This window comes from Etheostoma cragini, chromosome 5, assembly GCF_013103735.1.
Source record: "Etheostoma cragini isolate CJK2018 chromosome 5, CSU_Ecrag_1.0, whole genome shotgun sequence".
NCBI classification, from domain to species: domain Eukaryota; kingdom Metazoa; phylum Chordata; class Actinopteri; order Perciformes; family Percidae; genus Etheostoma; species Etheostoma cragini.
In genome coordinates this window covers 2,845,663-2,868,608 of record NC_048411.1, presented here as the reverse complement: position 1 = coordinate 2,868,608, position 22,946 = coordinate 2,845,663, and the positions used below count along the sequence as shown (strand labels likewise).

Genomic DNA, 22,946 nt, shown 5'->3' with positions numbered 1-22,946 from the left:
TGTTATGATCTCATCCCATTTCGTTAGCATGAGCCACACAGAAGGAGTGGCAGTGGGCAGACATGTTTCACAGTTCAGGGGTTGGAGGAGTATGATTGGTTTATGATATTTCTGATAGCAGCTGCAGTAAAAAGTCCTGCCCTGTGGCAGCATATTCATGCTTCTCATACCCCTTTGCCTTTAAATGACCCGGCCGACAAGCCTCGGTGGGAAAGAAATGCTACAGTGTGAAACCTTTATTCTCCTGAACAAGTGTTTATTGATCAATGTTATTTTTAGCCTGCTCATTTCAAAATGGGTCTGCGTTGTTTTGTGTGGTGACATGTTTGCCCGTATACAAAAGGCTCACTTTATTAGAAAAGGACCCGGGGGGAGGTTGGCATTCAGATTGTAAATGGACTAACACTGCCGCTTGTTTCACTTGCTCAAACAAGAGAAGTGGGCGCGTTTTCATCTGTCTGCACCGCTGACAGTAGAAAGCCATGCTTTGAGGCGGATGTGTTTGTTTCTGCACTGTGTGCTGCAGCATGGCAGGCTTAGACACCATGAGAAACAAAAAAGCTTCCAAAAAGGGGCTAATAGTGTCTTTGTCTGGCCCAATTCTTTGTCCTTGGGAGGCCCATCCCGTGGAAATAAAGCACTCTGTCCATTCAGCTGACGTCCCACTCCGGTCCACACACACCTCAGCCTCTCACTTCTTTCACACAGTTATTATCTGTAATTGCCTTCACGCTCGTGATTTTATTGGTAATGAGTTTCCTGGCCATTAGGTGTAATTTCATGCTGCAAGACTGTGTGTGCGATGACCTCTGTGGGAGTTAATAAAAGGAATAAGAGGCGATCAGGCCGAGATGGGGCTTAATTGTAGGGACCAAAGGGGCTCCAGAGCCCGCTGTATCATAGCAAGTAGTGTTTCTGCTCCGCGACAAGGGCCCTATAGATCCATCAATGCAAATACAAGACCGATGTGAGCACAGGCTTACTGTGAAATGCAATTAGGCTGCAATCTATTGTTCAACCAAGAGCGTTTTGTACTTGCCATAGTCACTGGAGCCATTAGCCAAAACAGCTGGCCACTTGACTACAGATCCTCCCCAATCGTTCGTTTGGTGACACCTCAGTGGATCTGTACAAACAAAACATGACATTGCTTTTAATTTGTGGATCCCAGTGCTTTGACTTTGCCCTGTTGTGCAGGCCTGAGACCGAGCACCGAGTACGGGATGGGTGTTACCGCAGTGACAGATGAGCGGGAGAGTCTGCCGACAACCACCAACGCAGTCACTGGTAACATGCTTTCACTTCTGTTTCTGCATTTTTCACTTGTCAATAGTATATGCTAATGCTAATTATTATTTCCTTTTCCTTCAGTTTCTTGTGTGCTCATATTTGTTCAGACAGTCATTCTCTCCACTGTTTGTGTTGATTGTGTACTGTAGCTGGGCACACATTAGCTGTCTGTGTTTCTGTTTATCATTTTATGAATTAATTCATGAATGCCATAAAAGTCACTTTTTGCTCAAGCTGAATAATTCTAAACTGGGGCGGATGCATCTTTATGTTAGTTTGCACCACCTTGGGCAAATTTGCATCTTTTTAACTTCAACAGTGCATATTGTGCCTAAAAATCCAGTCACACATCAAATTATTACATCAGTGTACTTCATAAGACTCATCTGAACAAAATGTCAAGTTTGGTCCTAGACCCATTGCTCTATAGTATCAAATAATAACCCGTCCTTGACAACCTGTCCTCTGCATCCATGACCAGCCCTGGATGCTCCCAAAAACCTGCGTGTTGTAGAAGTGACGGAGACGACCATGATGCTGGAGTGGACACGCCCGCTGGCCAAATTGGACTCCTTCAGACTAGTTTACGTGTCTGCTGATGGGCACCGAGCTGAGGAGGTCATCCCAGGCAGCTCAGAGTCCCACACTCTTAGGGGCCTTACACCTGGCATGCTTTACACCATCAGCATCATCGCCGAGAGGGGCCGCAGGACTAGTGCACCCAGCACCATCTCAGCACCAACAGGTCAGCACTGACTCAGCGCTAGTGGGTGATCTTACAGTGTCTGACATGTGTGGGAGGACACAGTGGGAGACGGGGGAGGTTTTTATGACCCAGATGTCCGCAGGTTGATCTTGGCAGTTATTACAACGTGAATACGCTGACATTTCAGATACTTTTCTCTACATCATTACACAGACACCATTTCTAACAGTAGCTACTTTTGGGCACAATTTTAAAGAGCTGATTAATCCAAACTTAAAAAACACATCAGATCATTTCAAAACGCTGTCCTGTAGCGTTAAACCAGTTACAGTTAGCCCAGAGGTCTGGAACCTCTTCCTTTATTTTCTATTTCCAGGCAGCATTCTCAATGGTTTATCACCATGTGATGTAATGTGAGCAACCAGTGACCAGGTCCGCCAATCACAGCACAGTAGTACCAGCCAATCACAGCACATTAGGGGGAAAGAACTCAGCACAAAGCGGGTGGACAAGTGTTACAGAGGACAGCTGCGGAGACAAACCCTGTCAGAGGTACAACACGTCTTTCTGGTCCAGAAAAGCAAAGTGCAGCTGATTGTTCTGCCCAGTTTGCTCAATCCTGACCTGTTAGCGCCTTCATCTTGGTTGTTTCCAAAAACTCAAGGCAGCTGCTGCACATATGTCTTTACTATATGGGACACATGACTATGTATATTATGGACAGGGTCATTCAGAGTGACAAACCCATCGAGATTGATCAGTTCCCCTCAGCTCTATTTTAATACCTGTCAGCTAAATTGTTTCAGTTCTACGACCCACACCTTTATTGTTGGATTTCAGTCAAGCCACAGCGGCCAGTTTCTTCAGCGATGGCCGATGATAAACCCAACGTTCTCTACCTGTTCAGCACCAAACAGCACACAGTCAGACAACAGCTAAAGAGCCTTCTGGTTGACCAGCACAGAGCTAGCAGAAGAATGTACATTGGACTTAATGTTTGTCAGCTGTTCAGAAACCGCATATTAATTCATGCTGTTTTCTGTCTTTTGGATCTGTTGGCTAATGTAACTTTATACAGCCATCAAAAATCCAACCTACGGGATGTTTGAGCTAGTATGGAATTCTGCCTCTGTCCGTCTTAAAAGCAGTGAAAGGAACTGGTCTTTCCTTCCTCCAAGACATGTTCAGAGCCTGCACTCAGACAACATCATTCCTGTACCCTGGAGCCGCTTATCTTAGCCAAGCCCTACCACTCTTTGCAATCCTGACAGCCATGTCAAAATATCTCAAAATCTGGGCAGATAAAAACTAAATGATCTGCATGGCCAAACTCCACAAGGAAGAAAGGGAGCTTTTTAGTATCCTTATGCTGAGCTGACCTCTGAAAACCAAGCAGAGGCTTTGACTGGAGAAGTAGCTCGGCTGAGGTATTCAGTATCCACCGACAGACAGAGGCTCCTCTGTTTCCATGAGCTTAGAGAATAACCATAGGTGCATTGCATTTTTGTCTTTCACTACTATAGCCAAACTGAGGCAATGAATTGAATTCATTGTTAGCGTCTCAATGTAAGTCCCCCCCACAGTTATAGCATGTGGGATCCTTTTTAACAAAAATCAAAATAAGAAAAGACAAATGAGGGGATCGCGGCATATTTCTCGTGGTGCGGTCAGGCTGCCTCCAAGCCAAACATTTCACAAGTAAATCTTCCAGTTATGCCACAAGTGCCCATTAAATGCACGCCAACAGGCAGAAATTGATGTCGCATGAGGGAAAACTTGCTAAGCTTCAGAATAATTCTCTTTTGTTGCATTTTTTGGATTGCTTGCTGCCAAGAAGAACAGAATACAGACCTGTGTGTGTGTGTGTGTGTGTGTGTGTGTGCGTGTGTGTGTGTGTGTGTGTGTGGACATATGTGCAGCCTGCACAATGTTCATTCATGTGATAATTATTGGCGTGAGCCCCGCTCCCCTCTGGTTTGTGCTATTTGACCACGATGAACTGCGGCTCTGTCAGATAAAAGGCCACATGCTGGGACTCCTGTTAAAACATTGTCTCCAAAATCAGCAGCCCTCTAATCCACAGCCCGGCCAATCTGCAGCCTTTATCATCTCCAGACACGAAGCACAAACACGGATCGCACTCGCTTTACAGGATGGAGGGAAGAAGAGGGGAGGGGTTTGGGTTGTGCCTGCCAATCACAGAAAGAAAGGCTGTTAAGTGACCTGCTGAGAATCAATACCAAGCCAAAATGGGCTTCTAAACTGTTAGATACAGAATAAAAAAAGAAAGCCGATTTAATTCTAATTCGGAAATAAAGACCCAAAAATCTGAATTATCGTAATTTACTGTAATCAGCTGACTGAAGAGTTGTGCTTGAGGAACAGCAGAGGTGGGCATGACAACGGCTTCAGTAAGGGTGCTCCGATTGGTTGGTCACAGATTGTTATCGGCCGATAAAGGCTTTAAATAGTTAATAATAATAGTTCCATAAAGGCCGATCAGATGACGCACTACTCATGAGAAAAATTGTTACTACTACTGAAAAAATGTCAATTACTGATATATTCTCTATGTGTGACTGTTGTGTCATGGCTTCTATTTTCAGTCTGTTACAGCAGAAGGACAAGGCTAAAATACTTTACACCTCATGCCTTTTTATCTTGACATCCCAAGATATGTGATTTATTTATTTTTTTGCTCTGCACTTTACGTTGCAGTACACTTTAACTGTGTGTAAATTAACAATGACAGTTTTTTTGTAATTTATTTCGCAATACGGCTTATTTCTTAAGCTCTAAGCTGTTTAAGATGTGTTTCTAACAGGAAGTAGAATGTTGAATGTTTCCCGTCAATAAAAGTAAACAGTTGATAATTTACAATACATCATCTTCTGTTAGTATTAAAATTATACATTGTTGTTAAGATAATTCAAATTAACATGTGATAATTATATGACATGATGTATGATCGGAGCACCCTTGGGCTTCAGTAGTAGTCCTAACATCCAGTTCCCATGTTTGTGCCAATGAAGAAATTGCGGAAACATGCTTGATTGCTTTTGTCCTTAAAAGGAGAATTCCGGTTGATTCCAACATGTAGCTCTGTTGTCTGTAAATGTGGGGGTCTGTCAGTAGAGAGAAAAACGAAACCAATCGGTGCTGTCTACAGCGTGTGATCCTCCTGCTAGAGTTAACACCCAACAAGCTTGAAAAGGGTAAGTTTTAAACATGTTTTTAGTCTCTTAACATGTTCAAAATGTCATTAAAAGTTCCTCCCCATGTACAATGATTCCTCTGACTGATATAGATGTGACAGAAATGCATGAAGGTTTAGTTCCTGTGCTGATATTGCAAGGAGTGCTTAGAGACCGTCTACAAATTATAACACTGAAAAGAGATACAAACATGTTTTCAAAAATAAGCATATGATTATTTTTTTTAAAGTAATTGCTGTATTAAAACTAGCAGGGGACAAGTTACAATTTAGGTAAGTTTGGAGACACTACCTTATTTATTCATCAAATTGATAGTCTACATATTTTAGTTTCATCTCCTTTCTGTGTTGTAGTTTGTAGATGGTCCCTAAGCTCTCTACCTGCTGTCTCTGCTGATTTAGCACAACTTTCATGCATTTCTGTCACATCTACAGCAGTCAGATCCATTGTGTTCACTCAGAAGGAATCACTTCACATGGGGAGGCACTTTTAATGACATTTTGAACATTTTTAGAACCTAAAAACATGTTTAAAACTTGCCCTGTTTGAGCCTGTTGGGTGCGGATGCTTGCAGGTGGATAACACGGTGTAGACAGCACCGATTGGTTTAGTTTTTCTGTCTACTGACAGACCTCCAAATGTACAAACAAAAGAGCTGCATGTTGGAATGGACCCAAATTCTCCTTTAAACTGCTATCAGCTGTGCAGAAAGCCTTCAATGTGTTTTGACGTGTTCGATCCCCAGTGTCGGCCGATGGGATATCTTACTTTATAAGATGATAGTCCATTGACAGCTGATTCTCTGCGGAGAAAAACAGAGATAGAGCATGTGAAACCCAGATCATTGTCCTGCATGCCGTGACGTGATCTGTGAGGCACCGACTTCGCCTGGGTTAGAGAAGACAAACCCACGTGTAGTGTTTGAATATAATATGAATGAGTGTGCATCAAATGGCAGATATCAGCATGAGAATGTGATATCTCAGGAGAACATTTGATATAGTCACGACACACATCTTCATCTGCATGTGAAGCTAGGCTTAAAGGGTTGGTTTACTCAAAACTCTGAAATGAGCCTTGGTGGTGTCAAGCCACGGCCGCCTCTGACGTTACTGCCTTCGACTCAATCAAATGGAGAAGGATCACATTATGTTTGTGGTGCTCACAGCAATGAAAAATGCAAACGGCAGCGTCTCTTTCCAGAAACAGAAGATAGCCCTTTACCCCGGATGATAGAACTGCCAGCTCTCTGTTTTTAGTGAAACTAGACCTAGACTTATTAATCCTTCCATTATCAGTTTTAGCAAGAATACAGCACAGAAGACAATAAGTGTTAAAATGTCCAGATATTTATATGAGTCCAGGTGTGTATGTGTATGTATTGTCCTCTCTGCCCTATTTCCTCCTCCCCTCTCCCGAGTGAGTATATAGTCTGAGAATAGTTCTACTGAAGAGAAAGTTTGTCGGAACATGTGTGACAGCATGTTTCTGGTAAGAAAGGTTGCTGTTGACCTTTTTTCCCCAAGTCATTTTGAAACGTCAGCACCACAAATGGAATTCCATTCACCTCCATTATACTGGGGCAAAGGTCTCGGGCCAATAAAACCAGAACATATCAACATGGCTACATGCCTCTGCTGAAGTGGTTGTGTAGTCTGGGTTAACTGGGTTAAAGGATATACTGCCTTGATATAGGCATTGGAAAGCTACCTTGCTTTTAGCTAGCTAAAATTGATTTCAACCAGCTATTTTGAACAAGAATGTTTCCCTTGGGCGCCCACATATAGAGGGTTACTTCTCAATGCAGGGGACCCGGGTTAGACTCCAACCTGCGGCCCTTTGCTGCATGTGCCCCCCCCCTCTCTACCCTTTCATGTCTTCTGCTGACCTGTCAAATAAAGGCCTTTCCTTTACTTTCCCCAATGTATATCTTAGAACTTCTTAAAATCCTTTCAGCAAAATAGTTTTTTGTCTTAAGTCTAATGACTCTATTTAGCATTTAGGTGTAAAAATACATGAAATACATGGTTTATAAAACAGAATGGTGTAGTTGTTTTTAAGTCTTTATTAATTTACAGTATGTGTGAGCAAATATACCATCTCATATGAAGATAATGCTTTCCTGTGTTGTTGTTGATCATGTCTTTGCAGCAGACTTCACTTATGGGGGTGCACAGGAGAAGACAAATACAAATGCAATTATATCTGCTTACAACTACATGATATTGTGTTATAAAGCATGTATCACATGTTTATATATTGTTTATAGTCTCGTAAAGTCTTTTCACTGCGACTTTACGAGAAAGGTTTGCAGCCGTGAACGCAACGTTGATTCAAATCCTCCCCACACTAGGGCCAGGAACTCATCAAACAGTCACCCAGTTAATGCACTTTATTTTCCATATGAGCTCTTAGACCCCCCTCTTCCCCTCCCCCCACCCACCCCCCCCACACTACTATTGTCTACACTCTGGCACACAGTGAGGAGAGGATAATGACAGCCTTGATGTTTACCTGCACCATCTCTTTCCACTCTCTTCTATGAATGCTTGCGCACTCAGTGCCCCCCCCCCCCCCCTCCTCCAGGGGGCTGCACGGGGCTCTGCATGGCTCCCCCATAGCTCTGAAGTGGACGACGTACTTCTGCCATACTGGTCGGGCTACGCTGCACCTTCAAATGTTAATGGCTCATTCACAGCCATTAATGCACACGAGCTGCATCAGCATGTCTGCCTGCTGCTTTCTGTCTTTAAGTCTTCCCATTATATGGTAATACAGAGGAGATGGGTATGGGCAGCCACTTGTAATGAGGCTGGGTTTTCCCTCTGGCCTTCCCTTATTTCCACTACAGACAAAGTGAAGGCCTTTTTGTCTTGACAGCTAAATGAATTGATTGGAATACAAATGAGAGCCCTGACCCTGTCCAACCCTATTTTGCAGCTGATATGGTCAAGGAGAGCTCATCCACTACCCTTATTTGTTAGAACACTGTGTCAGCAAGAATGGAAGTCTTTGTGTGTTGTAAGGTTAGACCAACATATGGTGCCAATTCTGGATTTTTTCAAATCTGCTGTTTGAATCTAGCCAGACAAGTTTCAGTCCAAAACAGTCCAGGATCGGCTGTGAAGAACCTGTGTTGGTCTAACCTTTTGTCCTCATTCTGTATGTCTGTCCCAGTCCTGTAACTCTATGTTGATGTGTTTGTCATCACCCAGAGGAGGAGAAGCCTGTGGTGACCAATGTCACCGTCAGCGACGTATCGTGGGACAGCTTCCTCCTGTCCTGGTCTGCTGAGGACGGGGCATTGGAGGCCTTTCTGATCGAGGTTACCGATGCAGAGACGGGCGCTGAGTGGCAAAACCACACGGTGCCCGCCGATGCTCGCAGCCTGGCCATCTCTGGCCTCTCCTCCACCACCTGGTACAGGGCCAGTCTGTACGGGGTGTTCAGGGGGGCCCTCTTAGACCCGGTCTTTGCAGACACCATCACAGGTATCAACGCTGGGGCTCGCTCTTTCCTTTGCTTCATTCTTCTTCTTCGGCAAACAGTGCATTAACCACTGTTTTTCTATGTGGACTTACTAAAGACCCGATACTTGTCGTTTGTCTATTCAGCTCTGGTGTGGTTCACTTCGACATTACGTCACCTCTAATACGTGTTACAGAAACACACCGATCTTCATGTCTTAATGAGTTAACTTTCATTGGCTATAACAGATATTAAATCATTTCAAAAATATTCTCGAAAACGTGATCCGGCAAAGTAACTGGAAGCAAAATGATGAACTGAGCTATGTTTTTGTGATCACAGAGATCTCAATTTGACAAATCCTTGTGACTTTAACCGTGTTTATGCTGCCCTTGTATGGATGGAGGCTGGTTTTGTCCAACTCTGCTCCCATTTTCAGGGCAAATACTGTTTGTTTAAAGAGAATCTTCCAGGCTTTGGTGGTGGAGGATATTCTTCACTGGGTTAACATCCATTCAACCAAGTTCACAATCCAAATCGCCTAACAACACCGCCTAATCAGCCATCCATCATGCATGTATCCCTTCCTTTGATGCAGGAAAATGGGCTAACACTCACCAACACAAAACCCATTGAGCCTATATGAGCCCAGTTGCAGAGAAGTGTTTGATCCACCTTTAAGGTGTCAGTCTACCTGTTGGGACGAGTCCAGCCTACGGCAGCACCTGGTCTGTCATGTGAAAAGGCAGAAACGTGTAAAAAAGGTCAGAATGCTGTGAAACTGGGGCACAACAGGTGCTCTAGCTCCCCACCCAGCACACCAATCACAGTAATTACCCATGGTAAAAATGCTGTGGATTATAGTACGTGCCAAAATAGTGGGCTGTAACAGTGAAGCCAAAATCTGCTAATGATGCCTTGTAATGGCCTCTGAGCACCTTAACAAATAAAGCAAAACCCTCTCACCGTCACCCTATAAAACTATTACTAGACGTCAAAAACAAGCAGTTTCTGTTTTTTTTGTCAGCATCTATTCAGACAATATCCTTCAACATTTCACTGACGAGGATCAGTCAAGTGGAAGAAAGATGGGAGGACTGACAGAGGACAAAAAAAACCCTGAGGCGCTTTTGTCACTTTGTGTGAGGCCTCTCTTCTGTATGCATCCCCAGTTCCCCTTAAGTCTTCATTCTTATGCTGCCACTGCCCCTGGGCTCTGGTGCTAGGGTGCCAGGGGCTTCTGGGGCCACGCAGAATATGGCATGCGCTCAACACGGCCCATTGTCTGCATGCTAATGGCTGGTGAAACCATCTTAACATTTTTTCATTAGCATCTCTTAATCCATAAACATTCCAACTAGTGAATACAAGTGCTGACTAATTTGATTATGTGATGCACGGTGGCCATCGTTGGTCAACTTGAAGTAGACGTTGTGGGGAAAATAAAGTCCTCTGAAAAGGGAGTGAGGAAACTTGGGTTTTATACAACAAATTGATGGAACCACAAAGAGATGTGGACGGCTCCTAGAACAAGCTCCACTCGGTTGTAATTCGTAACACCACAAGCTGCTCTTGTTAAGTTATCCGGCGAGACTGGAACCAGCTCTGGTCTTTCGTTTGCAGACCCCCTTTTCAGCAAGTTAGCTGGCGCCGGCGCAGACCTCCTCCAATAACAGGCTCCCTTTTGTGAGCCGGGATTGTGCTCCCTTAGGTCTTAGGGGTGTGAAGGGATATGGAGTAGAGGGATAGAAGGGGTGGTGCTGCGAGGGTGAACACAGTAGCAAGCTAGCACATGTTAGCTGATGGATGTGGCCCTCCCTCTCTTCCACTGACCAGCTAAAGCCGCCCGGTGGCTAATGAAGAGTGACAGCTCCCTGGGATTTGTGTGCTCTGCTTCTCATTTCCACCACCTCTTCTCGCAACAAATGCCTCATGCCATTTTACTCACAATAAAAAGGGGATTCAGGCTAGTTCAAGGACCCCTGAGACCCTCGCATTTGGTCTAGTGTTTTAATGAGCACTGGTGTTGGGCTGGCTTTCCTGGGCTTACTTATATCTGCTTCTATACCGGCTGCTTTTAAAAGCTTTGTCTGGTCCGTGGATCCATCTGTGCTGCTACCGGAAGTTTCTCCAGCTAATTAGCTTCGGCCGACTCATGCTCTGCACAGACTCAGCTGTAGACTCCTGTGGTCTTACAGCCTCTCTCACTATCACTGCCATTATTAGCTGCTGCTAATGACTGCTTGACTACCAGCTTTTGCATTGTAGGCTACTGCACTGCACTTTTCTAAAAGGAAGCAGCTGTAGATCGACAAAGCCTTTTTACTTTGAAATTCCTGTGATTGCAGAGTAATAAGATCCTCATCAGACCAGGGCTGTTACTATTTCAAAAAAATGAAGTTTGGATGAATTTGAAGAATAATGGAATTTGTTTAATTTTAATAATTTCAGGTGCAGACATAAGGCTCAGACACATCAACATAAAAGATGGCAAAGGTCTGCAGTGAAATCAATGGATTCCAATGAGATTGATGTGATTTGTTCTTATTGCCATGGATTCTTTTGTGGGCGCTGTAAATCTGTCCATATTTTAAGGACAATTGACCAATATCAAGCCCTCTAGCAGTGCTTATTGGGTGAACAGAACCAGGTCTAAGCCCAGATTGGAGGAAATTGCATTTAGTCTTTTAGATGTGTTGCACTAGGCACTTATATTTAAACTCCACTGTTGGAGTATTAACTGCTCTACAAAACAGGAATGGATGGCAGTCTGTTATGGGAGACGAGTCATTGAACTATTGCCCTTTTAGCGACGAAGCTAATAGAAAGCCCGCCAACGGTTAGTTAGCAAGTTAGCAGGCTTTCATTTGGTAAAAGCCAAGAAGGAGTAAACGGGCCATTGGAGAGGAAGAAGAGAGAAAAGTCAGGGCCGCAGTGACTGACTTGCAGGTATCTCAGCTCCAGTAGTACCGCTACTAGCTCTGTGAGTGATAGTAGTTCTTTTAGAACTAAATAATTAGCAAAGACGCACCTATTTGTTTTAGAGTGCCTTTTAAAGTTGTTACCGTTATCAATGTTGCCTTTACTTCCCTACAGTTTTCATCAATGGTATCAAGTCCAAAATGCTCATGTTACTTCTCAGATGGTTTGGTGATTATCTATGAAGAACAGTTGGTGTAGAGGCCAATAATTAGCAGTTAGACAGACAGCAACGGCCCTGCTGGAGTCCAAGCTTCAGCCTGATCGTTTCATTCAAGGAGACTTTTAAAAATTGGTTGTGGAATATTTCTCCAACGGTCAAACTGTAGTTTGCCGAATAAAAAGTGGCAGCCCTAGGTCAGACTAATATATTGTTTATCTACAATTCTGTCTTTATCCGTTTTCAATCTTACTAACCACCGTGCCTTTGAATGGCCAGTCAAGGCTCATTAACCTGAGGTTTTTTTCCTTCAACTCTTTCCGCTCTGCCAACTCAGGTTCTGATGCGTAGCTTTTTATGTAACCAACACTGTCATTTACCCTGATACACTCTCTTTCGCTGCCATGTTCCACCCATTTCAAAGCACACTGACTTTCCCCTGTTACTCAGAGGCCGAACCGGAGATGCAGGCTCTCGTTGTCTCCGACGTCACCTCTGAGAGCTTTAGGTTGGCCTGGACGGCTGAAGAGGAAGCCTTCGACACCTTTGTGGTAATGGTCAGCCAGGCCGAGGGCCCAGGCCAACCAAGAGAGCTGGTGCTGGGTGGTGAGGAGTGGAGCACAGCTATCACAGATCTCGCCGAGGACACAGAGTACAAAGTCGAAATCTTTGGGCTCATTTTGGGAAGAAGCTCTAAGTCTGTAATGGAGTGGGTGAGAACAGGTACACGGTGAAGGGATAGAAAAGAGAAATCAGAGCTGTGAACTGAAACTCTGCACTGGTCTTGTCAGCGTGGTCAATGTGTAGTAATGTCCAATCTTGTCACATTTGGCTTAATGGTAACAGCATGAAAACATGATCATTAACACCTGTGTCCTGATGTTTTGTCTGCTAACCTGTTAACAGAGCGTTGTGTATTGTTGTGTATATACGATCTGTTTTAATGATGATGGTTTACATGGCTGCCTTATGTGCCTTGAGTCAGATGCTATGTGTTAGTCTGTCAGTGCTTCTGATTGGTTCACAGCAATATCAGAGAGCAGAGTCTGGATCCACATGGGCCGCTCATCTCAGGGCCCCATGACTGCTGCTGGATCAGAAGAAGACTGATACATGGCTTTACTGACATCAACCTTCTTTTGAAAATGGGTCTTGGCCAGTCTGATATGCTGGATATGAAGCATCTTTATTGCTGATGCATTATTAATGTAGTAATGTCTTGGTTATAATAGGGAATAAGTATCCCATGATGGATTGAATGGCAACACAACCTTAAATTAATATAATTGTGGATCAATGAGAAGTTCTAATTTAAAGATGGTGAATATCTGCACATAGAGCCAAGCAGCTTCAACCCAAATCAATCAGAAAGGCTTTCAAATGTCATGTCATGTACCACCCCACCCCCACAACCTTCAGGAAATTTACTCAGCTCTTTAAGCTCTTTACTCCGCTACTTTGATTGTGTTGGCTCTGTCCGGTCGTCCTCCTAAATGTTGTCTTAACTGCCCGGCCACATGTGTCCGGGTCGCTCTTTGTGAAGTGTGCTTTGGTGGGGCTCAGTTGTCTGTGTCAAATAGAACGGGTGTGTGTGTGCGTGTCCTGTACTCCCTGGGGGTAAGGCTTTACTCTTGGGTTGTGTGGCGCATGTTTCACTTTTGTGTTGCCATGAAATGGGGGCAAGTTAATCTCCTCAGGTCTGTCACGCGAGATACTGTGGCTCGCTGTTAGCCAAGAAGGGTCCCACCGTGAGCCGGGCATCCCCAGGCCCCTTTGTCTGTCTACCTCGCTCTCTCTTACATGCTCTCTTTCACTTCTTAACGCGTTCCTTTCAGTGGTGGATCTGCCTTGGCTACAATAACATGTTATTCATGTGTGTCTTTTCTTGTCTTCTGTCAATTCTGAAGCAGAGCCACTAATTTATGTAAATGTATTGGACGATGTGACAGACATACCGTGTGTTCTGTTGTCCTGTCCTCGCCAGTCTTGAAAAGCACACAATATATCAACTAAAGCTATATTTTGTCTATGTTTGCCCCTGCCTACTGGGTATGTCTTGTTTGTGCCAGATGTGGGTCCACCCAAGGGTTTCCGCTTCTCTGATGTCACGGACACGTCGGCCACCGTTCACTGGGGGGTTCCCAGAGCACGGGTGGACAGCTACAGGGTCACCTACGTGCCTGCTCATGGAGGTCAGTGTCCTGCAAAACAGGTACCATCTAGCCACTGTCACATGATTTACAAAACTGACCAAAACTGTAAAACAAGTGAAGAAAGGAATTTACAACATTAAGATTTAGCCCTTAGCAATAATAGTTTTATATTCCAGTTTATGAATGACTTCATAGCCAGTATGGACATTCGCCCTGCTGTGTTATTGCTGACCTATCAGTCAGTTCAGTCCTCCATCATCTGCAGGGCAAACTCTTTTCTCCAATGATAGGCTGCTTCTGCCCCCTAGTGACGGGTTAAAGGTATTTCTTCTGAATAAGGCATGAGAGGTCCAGAGCAAATGAAAATAATCAGTAGAACGTCAAATAGAAAAACACAAAAGTGTCAAAAGCCTGGCACAAAGATGGAACAGGAAGTTGATTTGAATGAAATGAATTTTTTTTCACCTTTTAATACCAATTAACATACCACGCAGACTTCACTCTCTGAAAATAATATTAGGTACATTAGGTATAATTTCCTATGAATGAGGTTTATTGACTATAAGATCCCAAAAATAACTGTAAAACAAAAGTTTTTACAAAAAAAGACTGTTGAAAAGTGACAAACATTTGAAAAAAGCATCAAAAATGTGTAAAAATGGGGCAAAAATGTAAAAAAAAAAAGTTAAAAACATTGCTAATAAGCGTCAACAAAACTATTGATTTTGACGGAAGACGACACAAGCCTTAACACCAGAAATAAGTTAAACAACTATGAATGGAAAAATCCATTACAATCTTGACACTGTCTCAGTTGAGATTAATGGGGTATGACAAATGAGATGCACCCTCCTCTCTACGTGAGCCATGATTCTTTGGAGTGGAAAAGAAGCAGGTCATCTAGTCCAGCCGAACTTCTGATATCTTAACTTGTGGTTTGGACTTGCAGGTAATGCGAAGACTCTGACAGTGGACGGCTCGGAGTCTCAGACCGTGCTGCCCAATCTGACCCCCGGGGTCACCTATGAGGTCACCGTAATTGCTGTCAAGGGTCAAAGGGAGAGTGAGCCTGGATCAGACAGCGTCACCACCGGTAGGACTGATGGATGGATCACGCACTAACACACACACACAGAAACACACAGAAACACACAGAAACACACACACACACACACACACATGCTCTTAAAGCTCTTAAAGACATGTGTATTTGCCTAGATTTGTCAGTTTTGTGATCGTGTGTGTGTGTGTGTGTGTGTGTGTGTGTGTGTGTGTGTGTTTCACAGCTCTGGATAAACCCCGTGGTCTGACTGCAGTCAACATCACAGACACTGAGGCCCTGTTGCTCTGGCAGCCCGCCATCGCCACTGTAGACGGCTACGTCATCACCTACAGCGCAGACTCGGGTATGTAGTGCAAACACACGCGAACACACCATCAAACACAGACAATACGCATAGATATAAACACACATGTTGTACATAAAACGCCACTGTATAGCTCTAATAAATCGGGAAGCCTCTGTAGGGGTGTGTGTGTGTGTGTGTGTGTGTTTCTAATTCATACTTGGTTTCCTGGTTACCCAATAAACTTGGGGTTTGGAATTTGGGGCAGTTTGGACAGCGTTGGATATTAAAGTGTGAAAAAAATTAGAACATCTAAAAAAAAGCGCTGCCATAACACTGGCTCTTCCATGTCTATTCTTCACAACAAAGGTCCAGTCTAAATTCACTCAGCTTTTCCCTGAGAAGAAACTCGATAAAATCATGTTCTACCCTTCACAATAAAAGCCCAGCTTAAATTCACTCGTATCTTTTTGCTTAGAGGAAACTCAATCAAAAGACATTTTGACATTAGATTGGATAGACACCATATCATGTTAAGTTGCTGTGAGCTGTAAATTCACCACTTGTTCCCTCTCATGTAGAATCAACCTCTATGCTCGCCCTGGGTCCGGTTGTTCAAGTGTGCTGCTAACCTCTTTGGAAATCAAAATCTCTGCTGAAGTGAAAGTTAAATTTATAAACGACAATATATCACGAGATGAGACATGCAATTAAATGCTGACTGTAGTGATATCAACATGCAACATTGTTGAAAAAAAAGACAACACTTAAATATAATTAGAGAAAAACGTCCACCTTCCACCTTTTCTTTCCACCCCCTCTGTCTCTCTCTCTCTGCACACACACACACACACACACACACAAACGTTCCGATGGTTGATTAATGTAGATACATGCTGATTGGCTCTCATAACGGACCGGATTGGGTGGCGCATGGCGCACCGCCATCAGTCCATTAGTCAATCATGAGGGAAATGTCTCTAATTACTCCACATATGAATTTAAAGTGTGTTATTTTGTGAATACATTCTGAATCTACCTGCCACGTCTGTCAGGTAAATGTGGTAGTACAGAGTTTTACTCTGAAGAAGGAGTACACAGTAAGTCAGTAGTAGGCTATACAGTGTGGTTGCGGAGTGCTTTGGGGTTCCTTATAGTTTGGGGTACAATGGTTCTGGAGAAAGCTTCAAGCAGCAATACCACAGGCCAAGGAATAGGCCCGCTCCAAACAGGCATAGTTTGAACGGGCACTGTACTAGTGGATTCATGATGGAGATGCTAAAATACTGAACATGAAATGATCTTTACTGCCTTTCACTGACGATCTAATGTGAAGGAAGGAACGTTGATGACCTTAGACAACAGTGCCGATGAGCAGATTTAAATAAAATGTATCAGTCCCATCCAGTCGGCCCTCCCTAACAGTCTTCTCTGTCGTTGCAGTGGCTCCAGTGATGGAGCGCGTGTCAGGAAACGTCGTGGAGTTTGAGATGAGCTCCCTGACGCCTGCCACGCACTACACTGTGAAGGTGTACGCTGTGAGGGACCTGGCCAAGAGTGCAGCCACCACCACAGAGTTCACCACCGGTGAGAATTCCTACTCAGAAGTTAATTTCAGCTTCACTGACTCACATGTCACAGTTAAAGCAGTCAAAGTGCAGGATGCCAAAGCGATGTCAGGTAGACATATGTGAATGAAAGCTTAATTAAACATGAATGACCTCACAAGCAAAGGAGTTCCTTTATGGAACAGCTGCAGTAAAGAGATGAAATCATGTACATCAATGAGCAATTTCAAGACATTGTTTTAAATGAATATATTAAAGGGATAAAAAATGGATTTAAAGTCATAGTACTGCATAATGACTGTATGGTTCCTTAGCATCTATGTACTCAGTCTAGTATGGATGTGTTATTATTTAATCTGCTATAGATAGATGGTAAAGAAAGGATAAGAAAGGGAAGGAAAGAAACAAAAACAGTGTAAATGTGTGTAGTTCTGTATGTCTGCATCTGTGTATTTAACTAAAGGATAAAACAGAGAAAGGGGGTCGGACCTGACAAGTTGTTAATGAACTTGTTCCCACTCCTTTGTGAACATGGGAATTTTTTCTTTGAATGACTTTCAATCATTTTGGAAGATTGTGCTGACATGACCTTATTTATCTGTCATTTTATATACATACTGTATATGCATGCATGACTGTATGTATATATATTTTATGTTAAGGTTTTATGTACATGTTCAAATGAACTACTGCTACACTAAAAAAACTAAACAAAGAGGCACTGAAACAGCTGATGGAGAAAGTGATGGAGGTATCATATGAACAGATTGAAACAGCGGTTGTGTTTTCAGACGTGGACGCCCCTCTGGACCTGGCAGCCAGTAACATTCAGACAGAGAACGGTATGCTGACGTGGAAGCCACCTCGGGCTGACATCACCGGATACATCCTGAGCTTTGAGTCGGCAGATGGCGTTGTCCGTGTGAGTGGACACCAGACCTCCACACATCTAGGACGGCATTCAATCTTTACAATGTGTTTGGGAACCCTGTTTCTGACCATGTAATCTTCCTTCAGGAGGTGGTCCTGAGTCCCAACGCTGTCTCCTATAACATGGCCCAGCTCAGCGCCTCCACAGAGTATTCAGTCAAGCTGCAGGCCATCGCTGGTCCCAAGAGAAGCCGAGTCATCACTACTGTCTTCACCACCAGTGAGTGGACTCAGAAACACACTGGTCTCAGGTCTCAGCCCTGCTGGGCTCTGATGGCGTTTTTCTATTAATGGTACCTGCTCGACTCGGCCAGACCGGGGTGCCCCGTCCCCCTTTTTTTCATTGTGGATTAGTACCACCTCACGCCTAAGGCGAGCTGTGGCTGGTTGACATAGCAACACACACACAGAACATGGAAGGTGTGTTGTTTTTGATTCTTGGCGTTTTGCGCGAAGGCAAATTAGTTTCTAATGAGACTGCAAGCAGCAAAAAACTAAATAAAAATGCTGAATAAACTATTCAAACACGGCCGGTTTGTTCAGGAGAACCCCCTGCCGCAGCCCCGTCTCCGACCAATCCGTAGTCTGCAGGTTTTCATGTCCCCGTCTGGTCTCGCCTCAGCTCGCTTGGAACCTCGACTGAGGTAGTACTACAAAAAGTACCAGGGACTTTTTTTGTAATGGAAAACCCAAAAAGTCTAGTAGAGTTGAGGCGAGTCGAGTAGATTCCACGCAGTGGAAAAACGTCACAAGCCTGTTACAACATATGTCGCATATATTGCAATAGCTGTATTTATTACACTATTAATAATGCAGTGGCAGGGTGCTGGGTAGGTTCTCTGTGGTTCACTTTCCTCCCACACAACAAGACTTTTAGATTGTGAGATTGGGTTCATTTATCTATGATGTCATCCTTATGATGGACTGGTGTCCAGGGTGTACCCTGCCTCTCCCCCAAACCATGCTGGGTGGCCCCATGTGAGTCTGTGCCCGCAGCCATAACAGTAGCCATAGTGATCCGCCAATCCGTGTGCACCCTGCACCCAGTTCAGTCGACTGCAGTATGAGGATCATTTTGCAGCCCCATCCCGTCTCTCTCTTGGTTATCCGTCGTATCATGTGTTGTGTGCTTGTGTTTGTAGCTGGTGTCCTGTACAGACACCCCAAGGACTGCTCCCAGGCCCTTCTGAATGGAGACACCTCATCAGACCTGTACACCATCTATCTGGGTGGGGATGAGAGCCAGCCCGTCCAGGTCTACTGCGACATGAGCACCGATGGAGGTGGATGGATTGTAAGTCACTGGCTATACTTGCAAAGCCAGCTCTGTCTCCACAGGGCTGTGGAGTAAGGTCTGGCTACACCACAGATGCATTCTGGGAGATGGGAGATAGGAGAAAAAAATGCTCTGGGCTGTTTTTTGTTGGATGGATGGAGAAAATGCCACATACAATACAATAACATGAGCTCTGGGCGTAGCAATCAGCGAATACTCAGCAATTGTGATTCATTTCTCTGCTGATGTTTGAGTCTAAGCTCTGCTGTGCCTGCTTGATGTATAACCCTCCTGTTTTCTTTGGGTCAAATTTGACCCATTTAAAAAAAATGTCCATATCAGAAATTTGGATTTCTTTCAACCAAATGGTCAAAAATTAACATTGGATGGTTCCATTTAACGCTCTTCTCAAGTAAAAGGAAGGACCAGGAGGACACTGCTTTCATTCAATATTGGGTGTTTTTATTCACATTTTATAGCAAATTTCTGCTTTTTTAAACTTAAAAGTTAGGTTGAGTGTCGATGAATCCCAAGAATAAGTGTTGAAGTCATTTTATGAGTTGGTAGACGTGGGGAAAAAAACTAAAACGTACAAGGGACAAAAGTGGCAACAAAAAAGGGTCAAAAACGTAAAAGAAAATGTTGAATAAGCAAAATGTTTTTTACAAAAAAAAACATTAAAAAGACAACCAAATACAAAAAAATACTTCAACAAAAAGTGCCAGAATCCTAGGGGGAAAAAAATGTTGAATGATATTTTTGTGCTTGTTTGGCTTAGACATTTTGTTTTGAAACTATATATAAGAATGGGAAGATAATGTCAGATGTATTTCACATACAGCTCACTCGACGTGATGACACATTGTCTTTTGTCTTCATATTGACATATTGTCTTCTTCCAGGTGTTCCTCCGACGACAGAGTGGTAAACTGGAGTTTTTCCGCAACTGGAAGAATTACACAGCTGGCTTTGGTGACATGAACGATGAATTCTGGCTGGGTAATTTAATCTTCGGATATTAAGGATATGGACATATCAATATGTTTAGCATCCATTGTTTTCAGTGGCATTGCATTCCATGGCTTGATTTGGACCGGACTAGTTGTGGTTCAGTGATCCACTTAATTATAATAATTGTTAAGTTATAATTTGACTAAAACATATTGAATAAACGATACTAATGTATACTGTTAATTGATCCCCAGTGTGGATTTTGCAATTTGGATAATGGAATGAAATAGATACACCTTGAAACATGTAAAATAATTCGTTATCTGATAAAAATAATAATAATAATAATAATATCTTCTCAAAGCCATCAGTGGATCGATGTCTCTGCTGTCCGTCCAGTTAATATAGGATGTTCTCTGTCCCTCAGGTCTTTCCAACCTGCATAAGATCACAGCTGGAGGACAGTACGAGCTGCGAGTGGACCTCAGAGATAAGGGAGAGACAGCCTACGCCCAGTACGACAAGTTCTCCGTCTCTGAACCCCGGACCCGCTTCAAAGTCCACGTAGGAGGATACAGTGGAACAGCAGGTAGCGCTGACTTCTGCAGCCTGCACAGCCGTTGGTGCCTACTGAAGGCACACATATGCTAAAACAGCTTACAGATGTGTGATTAGGTGTTTTTATATAATTGGGTGTCATTTCTTAAAACAGCTGCTCGCTGTAGATTTTATCAAAAGTTAGTCAAACAGGAGGTGTCACAACACTTTGCTTGTGACTACTGTCAGTGGCAGATTAATCCACATTTGGCACACTGACAGGTATTTCTAATAATTACCCTTAGTTCGTTAACCAAACCTATCTCTCCAGTACTCGACAGGAGACCAATTACAATTATTCTTGCAGCAAGGGAAGCCTCTGTGTCACCTCTGACACCTCTGAGCAACTTTGAAAATCTTCCCCTGAAAACAGTCTCTTTATTGTATGAGTGAAGCAAGTTACAGTGACAGATTTACAACCGTGGGTGTGTTGCTGGTCTAATGTGTGTGAAGCGGTTGGTTACATTGAAAGATACCTTTAAAGGACACTGCCTGCAGAATATTGCAGAGTCTTTAGTCTATGCCTGAACACACACACACACACACACGGACATAGAAACTAAGATACACACAAACTGAGATACACACAGAACCTTCTGCACAGAAACTCAAGCCTGAATTTCTGTGCTACCATAACCATATTAGTAGTGTAACGTTAAGATATTGTGTCAGACAGTAATTAATTATATAAAAACATATTCATAACCAAATCTGAATTGTGCACCACACACACTGACTGCTTCTAAGCATATCAGGCCCTCTACCATATTTAAAACCATATATGAGTTCACATCACACATCTAGTATTTTAAACATAACAGGCTCTCTAACACACACTCATGAGATTTTTTGATAAAAAAACACACAGCACTTGTCATAATAATATAAAATAAAGATATCCCCTTATCCTTTAACTTTTGTTATCACAACGAACAAAAAGATATAAAACAACACTAGTGGATAATGACATGCATTACACAGCTACGTTAAACATCTTTAATTAAATACTGTTTTGAGGAACTGGGATTAAAATTAGATTTTTCTATTCCAATCCTAGTTAAGGCCGTTCAAGAGACATGCATCCCTGATTTCCCTGTGCTCCCGGCTGGCCCCTGACCACCCGGTGATATGTCTGGGATCATCAGGGACTGTACATGAGATGTGTTCTGTAGGGTTGGATGTCATGGTGCAATGTGTGTTTGCCTAAATGAAATGGTAAACTGAGTGTGTATAACATGGTCTACTGTTATATTAGCCAATACATTATTTTAATGTCATTATTTTTCCAATGATTTTTCTGTGAAGAGGTGTGATTTGTCCATTTTTATATCATTTAAATCAAATTTACTTTGAATTTGTTATGATTTAGATATTATACATTTGTGGGGACACTTCTTGGTTAGGGTTACTCTTTTATTTAGGTTGAATTTGTCTCTATTTTCATCATAACTATTCAGAAAGAGTTTTCATATATATTCATCATTTTGTCATGAACCTGAAAAGAATAAAATCGGACTTCTCTGGGCGTGTATTGGCCACGTGACGTGTTCATCTGTGACATAAATGTAACAGAAAGTGTACCAGCGTTTATCCGGCTCCCTCTGCTGTGTGTCTTTGCAGGTGACTCCATGACGTACCATCACGGGCGTCCATTCTCCACTTACGACCACGACAACGACATCGCCGTCACCAACTGTGCCCTGTCCTATAAGGGAGCGTTCTGGTACAAGAACTGCCACCGCGTCAACCTCATGGGACGCTATGGAGACAACAGCCACAGCAAGGTGCAGTATCTCGGTTACTGTTGGTAATGGTCTCCCATTAGTCTGGATGGTAGATAAGCAGGTATTCTAGGACTCCTCAAGAGGGTTCATCAGGTTTTGAAGGGCTCCTAGGGGTCCTTAATGGGGTTCACGGGTCAGCCTTTCAGAGGGTTTAGAGCAGGGGGGGGGGCAATTAATTTCCCCAAAGGGCCACATTAGAAACAGGGAGCGTTGTGGAGGGCTGGACCAATCGGCTAAATTAAATTCTGCTCAGTATTAATTTTATCTCGTTATAAAAAGCAGTAAATTGTAAGTCAACAATAAATGTTATGATTAGGACATGAACAAAGTGAAGCAGACATAGCACAAAATAATGATAATAAATCCTTTATTATTCCCGGAAGGGGAACTTACAATTTACACTCTGTTGTTATTACACACATTACACACAGGCCTGAATTACCACACATGCTCAGAACCTACACGTGCACTAATGGAGAGATGTCAGAGTGGGGGGGGGGGGGGGGGGGGGGGGGGGGGGGGG

At 43.3% G+C, this 22,946-nt stretch overlaps 1 protein-coding gene across 7 annotated transcripts in view; it reads left to right on the top strand.

Annotated features, from left to right (window-relative positions):
* The window catches only part of LOC117944756 (tenascin-like), an 81,229-nt gene that overhangs the window by 55,867 nt on the left and 2,416 nt on the right, over window positions 1-22,946 (top strand). For 3 of the 7 annotated variants that reach the window (XM_034871857.1, XM_034871858.1, XM_034871856.1), the window contains exons 9-22: window positions 1,198-1,287; window positions 1,772-2,035; window positions 8,427-8,702; window positions 12,269-12,541; window positions 13,888-14,010; window positions 14,921-15,064; window positions 15,258-15,377; window positions 16,761-16,904; window positions 17,677-17,807; window positions 17,903-18,035; window positions 18,958-19,109; window positions 19,994-20,090; window positions 20,470-20,631; window positions 22,260-22,423. In XM_034871857.1, coding sequence (XP_034727748.1) covers window positions 1,198-1,287; window positions 1,772-2,035; window positions 8,427-8,702; window positions 12,269-12,541; window positions 13,888-14,010; window positions 14,921-15,064; window positions 15,258-15,377; window positions 16,761-16,904; window positions 17,677-17,807; window positions 17,903-18,035; window positions 18,958-19,109; window positions 19,994-20,090; window positions 20,470-20,631; window positions 22,260-22,423 — 2,273 coding nt within the window. The remainder of the gene's footprint in view (window positions 1-1,197; window positions 1,288-1,771; window positions 2,036-8,426; window positions 8,703-12,268; window positions 12,542-13,887; window positions 14,011-14,920; window positions 15,065-15,257; window positions 15,378-16,760; window positions 16,905-17,676; window positions 17,808-17,902; window positions 18,036-18,957; window positions 19,110-19,993; window positions 20,091-20,469; window positions 20,632-22,259; window positions 22,424-22,946) is intronic. The other 4 variants (XM_034871863.1, XM_034871859.1, XM_034871861.1 and 1 more) reach the window with 2 other exon arrangements.